The sequence below is a fragment of the Corylus avellana genome, chromosome 6 (genome assembly GCF_965113065.1).
Source record: "Corylus avellana chromosome 6, dhCorAvel1.hap1.2, whole genome shotgun sequence".
In the NCBI taxonomy this organism is placed as follows: Eukaryota; Viridiplantae; Streptophyta; class Magnoliopsida; order Fagales; family Betulaceae; genus Corylus; species Corylus avellana.
This window is the reverse complement of record NC_142495.1, coordinates 13340202-13352044: the sequence shown is the minus strand read 5'-3', so window position 1 is coordinate 13352044 and position 11843 is coordinate 13340202. Positions and strand designations below refer to the sequence as shown.

General features: G+C 34.5%; 1 protein-coding gene across 1 annotated transcript; it reads left to right on the top strand.

Annotated features, from left to right (window-relative positions):
* The first annotated feature begins 217 nt into the window (after positions 1-217).
* On the top strand, positions 218-7316 carry LOC132186675 (beta-amyrin synthase). Its single transcript, XM_059600677.2, has 17 exons — positions 218-450; positions 2680-2865; positions 3069-3158; positions 3275-3472; positions 3619-3703; positions 4057-4223; positions 4351-4542; positions 4637-4750; positions 5133-5252; positions 5381-5503; positions 5597-5695; positions 5823-5879; positions 5969-6159; positions 6245-6422; positions 6626-6706; positions 6803-6886; positions 6961-7316. The coding sequence occupies exons 1-17, from the start codon at positions 250-252 to the stop codon at positions 7081-7083; spliced, it is 2289 nt and encodes a 762-aa protein (XP_059456660.2). The 5' UTR covers positions 218-249; the 3' UTR covers positions 7084-7316.
* The last annotated feature ends 4527 nt before the right edge of the window (positions 7317-11843 follow it).

Genomic DNA, 11843 nt, shown 5'->3' with positions numbered 1-11843 from the left:
TCTCATCATCTCTCACAAACTTCGTTGCACACAGACTCCGCCACCCCCACCGCCACAATATCTCATATCTCATAGCTAGCTAGCTACTCCCTTCTTCTTCTTCCTCTTCTTCTTCTTCTTCTTTTCTCTCTCTCTCTCTCTCTCTCTCTCTCTCTCTCTCTCTATATATATATATATATATATATATGTATTATCAGATTGTCAGAGAAGAGAAGAGAGAAGTTGATTGAAAGAAAGGATAAAGGAAGAATGTGGAGACTGAAGATAGCAGAGGGTGGCGATGACCCTTACATCTACTCTACAAATAACTTCGTTGGGAGGCAGACATGGGAGTTTGACCCTCACGCTGGTTCTCCTGAAGAGCGTGCTGAGGTTGAAGAAGCTCGTCTCAATTTCTACAACAACCGCTATCAGGTTAAACCTAGCGGTGATCTCCTTTGGCGAATGCAGGTACCCTCCTTCCCCATCTTTCTCCATCATTTCCGACCAACCATATATATTTACTTGTCTTTTAACATTAAGATGAGGTGACACTAAAAATCAGGCTTTGGTTCAACAATCATAAGGGCTTGTTTGGATATGTATTTGAAGGTTTAAAAATGGATTTAACACTCAAAAGTTTGTTTGAAAAAAAAAAAAAAACATATTTGTAAAAAAAATTGAAAATCACTTTTAAGGGTCCAGAAAGGGTCAAAACACACTTTTGAGCAGTTTTTAACTTAAAAGCTCTATTTCTCAAACACAATCCAAACATTCTCTAAGTGTAATATTATTTAGTAAACTGTTATATAACTTTGTTATAACTGACAATATTTGAATTAACAAGAACTTCTAAAAAAAAAAATCAATGTCAAATTTTCACTGTCACATCATCTTAATTGTATGACAGTCGTATATATATAGCAGTCTATTAAATAACATTTTTTTAAAAAAATTAATGACTAATTTTTACTATAATATTGCTCTAATTATATAATAATAATAATAATATAATAATAATCGGTTAAATAGCATTTTTCATTGTTTCCTCGGCACTAAAAACAACTTTCCGGCCATGGCATTCAAAATCTGTACCGTCATGGTTGACTTCAAAACTATTATTATTTTTTCATCGTTTTCATTTCTGCCCTTAATTTTTGAAGGTTTTGAAGCCTTTGTGCTTGGTCTTAAATCCAAAATCTCATTTTTCTTACTTTTATTGATTTTTTTTTTTTTTTTTTGGGTCTCTGTCCCTCTAGAAACTCTGTTTTGCTAGTCTTAGTGGAGGAAGAAAGAATTTCTTCACGAGTATAATAATATTTAAGAATTTCTGTATTTTTTAAAGGAAAGATGACAACCATGACATGACATGATATGCACTAAAAGACACACCACAGGTTTCATATTTCAGAGCTTTGTAATTTACCACATGTATGTCGGGGAAATAATACAGTTATGTAGTTTTTATCCGAGGTTAAATGTTAGGTTTTATTCTTTTAATTATATATTTTTTATTTAAATAAATTTAAATTTATTATTTGTTTTGTAGGTCATGTGAGTTTTCCATATTTAATGATAAATTTAAAAGAAATATGTATGAAGATGGTTGAGAAATAATTAAGAGAATAAACTCTAACATTTCTAGATAATTAAAACCCTCCCCTGGCCTGCACACTGCAGTGCAGGTATAGGGAATTATACTCCAATATTCTATATATTAATATTTATATATGTCAGGAGATTGTTACACCACCTAAATCCACTGTTGTCTCATACCGGAGATTTTTTATTTATAGGGAATGATACCACAGATTCAAAAACCCATTTTATATAATATTTTATATGTCACCACATTCTTACACCACTAAATCCATTGTTGTCTTTGACCTTATATATATATATATATATATATATATATATATATGGTGCATATATAATTTGCGACAGACAAAACAACATCCGTCAAATCAAATAATGATACATGTGTAGAACGAGGAAAGGTGGTCACATAATATTGGGTTGGTTTGCAAAATAACTCAAAAAAAAAAAAAAAAAATCAATTATTTTTCTTAAAATTAATCTTAACAATTTTATTTTTTATATCACATTAATTACTTTTTATTACTTTTTATCATTTTTTTTTTCACGTCAATCAAATATGTTACAGTTCCAGTTTACTTCATTTTTCAAGTCATTTGGCAAATACACCCCATGGCGCCTATACATCTTTTAAGAAAAGAAAATTGCTAATATTATTATGATTATGTTTCTTTTTTTATTAAATAGAGCCTCCACATTTTATTTTTTACCCCTAAAATGAGTTCTTTTAAATTTTGTTTCCCTTCTAGAATACTAGTTCTGTGAATTCTGTCCATGGGTTGAAATATATATATAAAAGAAAAAAAGAAAGAAAGAAGAGAGGCACGAGGAACAGAAGTAATGGGGTTGCAGGTCAAAATTCAAAAACCAATATGAATAGGTTCTCAGATGGAATTTATGTTAATGGTGGGGACACTTTTTAAAAAGGAAAAGAAAAAAGGTAATTGGGCGACTTGACCAAAAACCGTGGAAGGTGGTAAGTGACAATATGCCCCCCACGAGTTCCTCGTGCCTTTTTTTTTATTTTATTTTTTTTTATGTATATCATAAATTGTTTACTATAATGTATATATGCTAATTTCTTTGTTAAAATGATTGCAGTTTCTCAAAGAGAAAAACTTCAAACAAACAATTCCCCCGGTAAAGGTGGAAGATGGAGAGGAAATCACATATGAAAAGGCCACAGATTCATTGAAAAGGGCCGTCCATTTCTTTTCGGCCTTGCAAGCAAGTGATGGCCATTGGCCTGCTGAAAATGCTGGCCCATTGTTTTTTCTTCCCCCCTTGGTGAGACTCATAATTATTATCCTTCTTCTTTTTTATTGTCACATAATTAAAACAGACTATTTTGAGATATTTACGTAAAAAGCATGCATCATGGAACTTTTTGTGATACCACCCCAGATCATCAACAATATAACATGTTTTGGTTTTCATCTTGATGCAACTGCTAATTGTATTAATTCTTTTTAACCCTAAAAAAATTGCAGGTAATGTGTTTGTACATTACAGGACATCTTAATACTGTGTTCCCTGCTGAGTATCAAAAAGAAATTCTTCGATACATATACTATCATCAGGTGCATATTCTTCGAATTATGATTTTTTTTTTCTCTTAAATTTTTTATTTTTTATTTTATTTTTTTACGTGTTTAACACGTAAGCATGGTTTGAATATTTGAGATATTGTACATAGAATGAAGATGGTGGGTGGGGATTACACATAGAGGGGCACAGCACCATGTTTTGCACGGCTCTAAGCTACATTTGTATGCGTATACTCGGAGAAGGAGCCGATGGTGGTGAGGACAATGCTTGTGCAAGAGGCCGAAAGTGGATTCTTGATCATGGTGGCGTCACACACATGCCTTCTTGGGGAAAGACCTGGCTTTCGGTATCACCTTGTTTCATAAATATTAACATATATCATATATCACATAAATTAAAATCTAGTCATATTGCTTTCACAGCCAATTCACTATGCATGATGACTATATTTGCTGATAATTAACTCTAGAATGCAATTTCCCTTTGTTGTAGATACTTGGTGTGTTTGACTGGATTGGAAGCAACCCAATGCCTCCAGAATTTTGGATCCTTCCTTCATTTCTTCCCATGCATCCAGGTATGTACATATATATGCTTGCTACTACTATGTTATTTTTTTCTAAGGTAATCAGGGTATCTGGGGTTTCGCCACAACTAGATCCTCAGAACATCGTGCAAAGTATCCCCTCAATGCTTGAGCAAAGCTCAAGCTTTCGTTCGTGAGCGTGACCTTAAAAATTTGTTTGCACTCAAGGAGGTCGAACTTTGGACCTCATTCTTCATAAGGCCAAGTGATCGAATACTACTTCATTATTCTTCCGAAAGACGGAAGTATAATGAAGTAGAGACATTTTACTTTATTTGATCTCTTTGATAATTGAACTTGGTACTTATTGCTTATTAATTGCTTGCCTTTCCCCTAAAATGCAGCCAAAATGTGGTGCTACTGTCGCATGGTGTACATGCCCATGTCATACCTCTATGGGAAAAGGTTTGTAGGCCCAATCACACCTCTCATTCTTCAATTGAGGGAGGAACTCTACACGCAACCTTACAACCAAGTTAATTGGAAGCAAGTGCGTCATTTATGTGCAAAAGTGAGTTTATCTTAATCTGTTCCTCATGTTTGATACTTGCTCATTGCTAGATATATATGTTTTTCAATATTAGTCTTCGAACGCATGCATTGATTAAGCAAAACTATATATATATATTTTTTTTCAGGAGGATATCTACTATCCCCATCCTTCGATACAAGATCTGCTCTGGGATAGTCTATACATATTTACTGAGCCTCTTCTCACTCGTTGGCCCTTTAACAAGTTGGTCAGAGAAAAAGCTCTTCAAGTAACAATGAAGCACATTCATTATGAAGACGAGAACAGTCGATACATCACCATTGGATGCGTAGAAAAGGTAATGTTATCATACAATAATCAAGGGAAGCAATGGAGATCAACATTTATTTGGGCTATATAACACTACTGCTAAATCTATTTGCATTGAACAGGTCCTATGTATGCTTGCTTGTTGGGCTGAAGATCCAAATGGGGATTATTTCAAGAAGCATATTGCTAGGATCCCTGATTACATATGGGTTGCTGAAGATGGAATCAAAATGCAGGTCAGTATGCATATTCTGCAGAACCAATTGTACAACCTCTCTGTTGAACATTTGAATGAAGAGGTTCCCTAAAATAAATTTTTTTCTAGGGTTGGTTTTGTAAATATAACTATTCAAATTTAAGTATAAACCAAGTATAAACCCGAAGCTCTTGGTTTCTAGCTTCAAGTCTGTAAGTCCTAATAGTCTTTTAGGATAAATGGTGATGATTTAATATGATATCAGAGCAAAGGTCTTGTATTCGAATTTTGTCTCCATCAATTCACCTTTCGTTTCAGTTAAATATTTTATGTGTTGGATCTCACTCATTAAGGAGAGAGTTGGAGTCCATGCATGAGGGGGAGTGTTAGAATATAAATTAAATGATGTAATTTGTATGCAGAGTTTTGGAAGTCAAGAGTGGGATACTGGTTTCGCTGTTCAAGCTTTACTTGCTAGTAATCTCACTGATGAAATTGGGCCTACACTTGCAAGAGGGCACGACTTCATAAAGAAATCTCAGGTTTGATTTTCAATTCTAAAAGCATCTCTTCACCACAATCATCAAATCTACCTTTTTGCTTAAAAAATGAATACTATCCCTTGTTCATTTGGACTAATTATTCCATTTTATCTTGAATAATTGTAAAGGTCAAGGACAACCCTTCTGGAGACTTTGAAAGCATGTACCGTCACATTTCTAAAGGATCATGGACTTTCTCTGATCAAGATCATGGATGGCAAGTTTCTGATTGCACTGCAGAAGGTTTGAAGGTAATTAACTTTGTTTAAATGCGTCAAGGGGCTAAAGTGTTTGCACCCTCTCCATAATTAATGGGTTCCTCACCAAATTCTCCTCTATTTCAGTGTTGCTTGCTTTTCTCCATGATGCCACCAGAAATTGTTGGAGAGAAAATGGAACCTGAGCGATTTTATGATTCTGTAAATGTCCTACTTTCTCTACAGGTAAGGATTAACTTTCACAAGCTTTGTATTTTTATGTACAAATGTTTGGAAAACCTGCAGGATCGTTTATTTCACAAGCGTTTCACTGTGTTCATATCAATAAGCTCTATTGTATGACTTAATGCAGAGTAAAAATGGTGGTTTAGCTGCCTGGGAACCAGCAGGAGCCCAAGAGTGGTTGGAAGTAAGTACCTTAACATATTGAAGTGACCTTGAAATATGCTTATGACAATACTTCAAAACTCACCCTTAATGAAATTTTGTTTGCATCAGCTGCTTAATCCCACAGAATTCTTTGCTGACATTGTCATTGAGCATGAGTATGTTGAGTGTACTGCATCAGCAATCCAAGCTTTAGTTTTATTTAAGAAGTTATACCCTGGGTACCGGAAGAAAGAGATAGAAAATTTCATAAAAAATGCTGCTCAGTTCCTTCAAGACATACAAATGCCTGATGGTTCATGGTATGTTCCTCCACTGGTTTTTTATTAGAAATGTTTCAAAAGACGTTCTGTTTTTACTTTTTATATTAATTTTGCATTTCCACAGGTATGGGAATTGGGGAGTTTGCTTCACATACGGTACATGGTTTGCAATTGGAGGATTGACTGCAGCTGGCAAGACTTACAACAATTGTCCAACTATACGTAGAGCTGTTGATTTTCTGCTGAGAGCACAAAGAGATAATGGTGGATGGGGAGAGAGCTATCTCTCATGCCCAAACAAGGTAATCTACTTTTTAACACATAATTCTTAATTTTTGTTTTTCATCTTTATTTCCCAACATCATTAATTATCTTTTACTCTCAACATGATTGACAACAGTTTAAGAATATTTTTGGATCAATTGGTGAAAGAAAAGTCTTTCTAAGATTTTGCAGATGGGAGATAATAAAATTGTTAACTCTCTGTGCTTGCTTATTTATATAGCAATATGTAGCTCTTGAAGGAAACCGATCAAATTTGGTACACACTGCATGGGCAATGATGGGTCTCATTCATGCTGGACAGGTGAGAGTTCCTGGTTTAAAAATCTAGTATTGTTTGTTTCTCTTCTCTCACATGCTTTTCTGGCATATTCTGATGTGAAAATTGCATCTGTAATAGGCTGAAAGAGACCCCACACCTCTTCACCGTGCAGCAAAGCTGATAATTAATTCTCAGCTGGAAGATGGCGATTTTCCTCAACAGGTACCTCTCTTTCACAAATGCACTACACAGAGATTTGTATGCAGAGATTTCATCACTCTTTCTCATATATACAGGAAATCACTGGGGTCTTCATGAAGAACTGTATGTTACACTATGCAGCATACAGAAATATATACCCATTGTGGGCTCTTGCAGAATACCGCAAGCGTATCCCATTGCCATCCATAAAAATGTAAATCAACTACTCAAATGTATAGCTCAGAGGCACCCATAAGAAAGCCAGCTCTTAATTCTCTTTACCAGTTTTTCAACTTTTTCTTTAGCAGCTGTGTTGATGTTGTATGTAACAAGTTTTTAAACACACAATCATCCAAGATAGATGGGAGTAAGCATTATACAATATTGTTGTATTAGTAAATAATATAGTAAATGGAAAGTGCTTCACTCGGCTATTCCATTGTTTTTCTCTTGAGCTCGGTTAAAACTACTTATTTTTCATACTACAATGCCATTTTTTTTTTTTTATGTACCTAAAAAAGTAAATCATTTCAATTCAGCCCATAGAGGCCTCAACATTGCACACAAGATGGCTAGAAAATTTTAGCCTTCTGGTCTATAAATAGTTTGCACAGCATATACTAATTGACGATGAGTCAGTTTGTGAGACTAACTTCTATCTGCTGCTTAACAAACTCTAATTTTCTCATTGTAGATGGTAGAAAAAAAAAATTAAAAGAAGAAGAAGAAAAAGAAAAGAAATCGACCTTCTACTTATGCTTTGTTTGTTTGTTTGTTTTTTTTTTTTTAAAAAAAAAAAAAAAAAAAAAAAATTAAGATTATGCAAGTTTTTGACATTTGGAAATGGTCAAAAAAATTTTTTATGTAAAATATAAATTTAATTCTTAAGCAATTGTGAAATTTCAATTTATTTGCTCGGCTTTTGAATATGAGTTATAACCCTTTTAAGTTTTTCGAGTTTTCTACTTCACTCTTTCCATTCAAAATCATCTAAAACATGTTTATGAGGTATTAAAATGTTTAATGCCATGTATGTAGTTTTGCCACGTCCGTTAAAAAATAATTTTTTACTTTATTAAAAAATTTAAAACTTGGCCAGAAAAAAAACAAAAAACAAAAAAAAATTTGGAACATCCCCTCCCTTACCCCCAGCACTGTCGCCAAAGGAAGTCGTGTAACGCTCCGTGGAAATCAATTAATTAGTAATTGACTCTATGGTTCGCCTCCCAGTATTACTCCTCTCGGAACAAGGCTTAGGGATCTCATACTCTCCAAAGAGAGACTACAGCGGAAGATTGTTAACTAAGGAACAAAGATAACAATAATTTTAAGCCACAATCACAATAACCAGAGTAAACATAAAGCATCATAACATAACTGGATCTCCAAATGTATCGGTCAGAGACAGGTCACCAAAATAATAATACAGAGTACTAGTGATTGTTCTGAAATAGCATCAATGCCTAAGCTTAACCAAAGATAACATAAATACAATCTCGATCAATTCCTAACGGGTAGTTCCTCCAGCATCCCACATGAATTTGAGCCACACTAGGTCCAAATCCTCAAAAATGACTTGAATCAAGTCATTTGCCACCACTAATTGGCTCCCCGAATCTATCCTCTGCTAAACTAGCTATGACAGAACATATTTTCATAATGGAGGGAAGAAGAATACAAGGATAAGTCCAATGACTTAGTTAGAAAAAATGCACACAAAGCATATGCCATTCGAATGGTGAACTCAATTATAGATAAATCTATGCAGCATTGTGACATGACAGTTATGGATGCAATATAGATATAATATATGCTGTAACTATGAGAATTAAGTGATAGTTCAAACTGTATAGTCTACCCGAGATATTACCCCTTCTCATCAAGGTTGGGGCTATTTCCAAGGACGTGTAATATAATGTCAGTGCCCCGACCATTGTACTATACCATTCATAACACTAGCAGCCCGACCGAGTCCAACCTCAGGTGGCCACGCTACTAATGATGTACGTCCTGTAGTGACCTGCTAATCACATCGATCACGAAAAATAGAACAACTGTAAGATCAAAGCTCAACTAGTTTTATAGAAAAACTGGCAGTTACATTGAGGTATGTCCGGATGAAAGGAATCAATATATCCTCTACAACTCCTCCAGCAAAATTAACAGGAGAATCTATTGATCTGGAAACACTTGAGCATGCCAGAAAATTCAATGAAAATAGGACAAGTGCAAGATCAAAGCTCTACTAGTTTTATAGAAAAACTGACAGTTACATTGAGGTATGTAAGTTGGAAAGGAATCAACATATCATCTACAACTCGTCTAGAAAAAATTAACAGGAGAATCTATCAATCTGGAAACACTTGAGCATGCCAGAAAATTCAACGAAAATAGGACAACTGCAAGATGAAATGTCTATTGGTTTTATAGAAAAACCGGTAGTTATATTGAGGTACATCCGTGGGAAAGGAACCATCATAGCAACTCCTCAAGCAAAATTAACTGGAGAATCAATTGATCTGTTGCAAATGCTTGAGCTTGCCAAAAAGTCACGAAAAATAGGACAACTGCATGTAGAAAGCTCTACTGGTAAATCGACAATTACATTGATAAAGGTGCAGAGGAAAGGAACCAACATATCCTATGCAATTCCTCCAACAAAATTAATTAGAGAATCTATTGATCTGGAAACACTTGAGCATGCTAGAAAAGTCACAGAAAATAGGACAACTGCAAGATGAAAGCTCTACTGGTTTTATAAAAAAAATCGACAGATACATTGAGGTATGTCCAAAGGAAAGGAATCAGCATATCTCTACAATTCCTCCAGCAAAATTAAATTGAGAATCCATTGATATGGAAACGCTTAGGCCTACCAGGAAAGTCATGGAAAATAGGACAACTACAAGATGAAAGCTCTACAGGTTTTATAGAAAAAACTGGTAGTTATATTAAGGTATGTCCAGGAAAGGAATCAACATATCCTATGCAACTTGTCATATATCTCATGGAGTGATCAGTGCTAAATGTTACACATTCTACCTCCTTAATTCACACATGTTAATCTCTTAGTTTTGTTATTATGTGTATTTTTTTTTTTTTTTTTTGGTTTTTGTAGAAAAGAAAGTATTTTTGGAAAGTTCCAAGACAAAAAGATGATTTTGGGAAAACCTGAAGCTCTAGGATTGTTAAGTGCTAAAATATTCATATTTTTAGCCATTAACTTACATGTTTTAATCCTTTAGTTTTAGTTAATTCATGCTATTTTACTTCCTTTTTGTATTTTCTTTGTTTTATAGGTTTTTGGAAGAAAAGAAAGCGTTTTTTGAAAAGTTCCAAGCTTAAAAGGCAAATGGGGAAGACCTAGAAGATATGGTTAAGCTTAACCAATCATGGTTAAGTTTAATCAAATAAAGGAAATGATTAAATTGAAATTTCTCAAATTGGAGTCAAAATCGGATTGGATTCAAAATTGGATTCTGCATACGTCTCGGTATTTTGGCCATAACTTTCAGCTCAAATATCCGATTGAGATGATTCAAGCTGCATTGGAAATATAACTCAAAATGATACAAATCATTTTGAAATATCATTTTCCCAATTCGGAGCGTCACAATGCCATAATCACCCCGCAAGATGGGAACGCAATTCTAGACGAATCCTATTCTGATTTGAACTTGAGTTTTCTTTGTCCTAATTGGACTAGGACTTAAATCTATGAATTTTCTAGGATTACTAGGGCTTCTAGGACTATTCTAAGCCCTATAAATAGACCTCTAAGCCTCACAATTCAAGACACAATTTTAAGGAGACAACTTTGGGGAGAGGAATTGGAGGCTACTTCTAGGAGCGGTTTTCGGTTCTTTCTTTCCCTTTTCCTTTTCTTTTATTTTAATTATGTATAACTAACTCTTAAGGAGGGCTAGATTGAAGCCCTAATTATGTTTATTTAATATTTCAATATTGGCGCCTTTGTGATAATCATATTGTGTTGATTAACTTGATTAATTCCTATTTTCTTGAATTCCTCATATGTATGTGATTGACCATTATATGCATGTGGTATGTACTAGTTAATTAAATCAATTTGGATAATCGAGTCCTAGGTTTAATAAGAGTAACAAAAGAAATCCACACCGGGTTCTTGGGTTAATCAACATGGGGAATCGAGAGTAGTCACCCATGCCCTAGGCCTCATGTGTTTGTCGATTTCCATAAATTTATGCTTTCTTAAATAACAACTTAGTAGACACCAATACTAAATCCTTTAAGAAAGAAAATAATTAGAGCAGACACCCATGCCTAATTCGTTGCTTAGGGAAATCAATAGCTTAAGGAGTAGACACCCATACCTTTAGGTTGACAAACATTAAGTATTCATAATATGATTGGATCATTGGCATATTATTATATTATCAAAATATGATTAGTGGTGGATATCAAAGCCCTACCTTTAGCTTTTCATCTTTTTATTTCCTTTTCATAATATCAATTTAGTGACAACTTGATATTTTTAATTAGTTCTAAATAAAATCAACAATCCTCGTGGGATCGATCTCATACTTGTTGCACTATACTATTGTTTGATCTTGTGCACTTGCGAGTTAAAACGTACTAAATATTATCTATTAATTTAGGTAGTATTTGGCACAACAAGGATCGATCGCAGGTCAAGCTAAGCTCGAGCGCACCAGCCACAGGATCGAGCGCAGTAGCCCTTGATCGCACAAGGAGCCAATCTTGAGCGCAGCCATGCACTCGAGCACACAAAAGGATGGATCGAGAGCACTCGAGAGCCCAACATGCGGCCAAACTCCTTTTTCACTCTAGATTGGGTTTTCAGTCTCCTTTTTGGATTAAGAGATTGACCTAGGGTTTTATTAGGGTTTCTAGGACTTATAGGGTTCTCTTAATCCTATAAATAGGCCTATATAAATTGAGAAATATATACAATCATGGAGAGAAGAATTGGAGGCTC

Excerpts from the sequence above, each read along its gene's own strand:
- LOC132186675 (XM_059600677.2), top strand. The coding sequence starts at position 250 with ATGTGGAGACTGAAGATAGCAGAGGGTGGCGATGACCCTTACATCTAC. Across the intron at positions 4,543-4,636 it reads CCATTGGATGCGTAGAAAAG|GTCCTATGTATGCTTGCTTG; the intron begins GTAATGTTATCA and ends TGCATTGAACAG. Across the intron at positions 6,423-6,625 it reads ATCTCTCATGCCCAAACAAG|CAATATGTAGCTCTTGAAGG; the intron begins GTAATCTACTTT and ends TTATTTATATAG.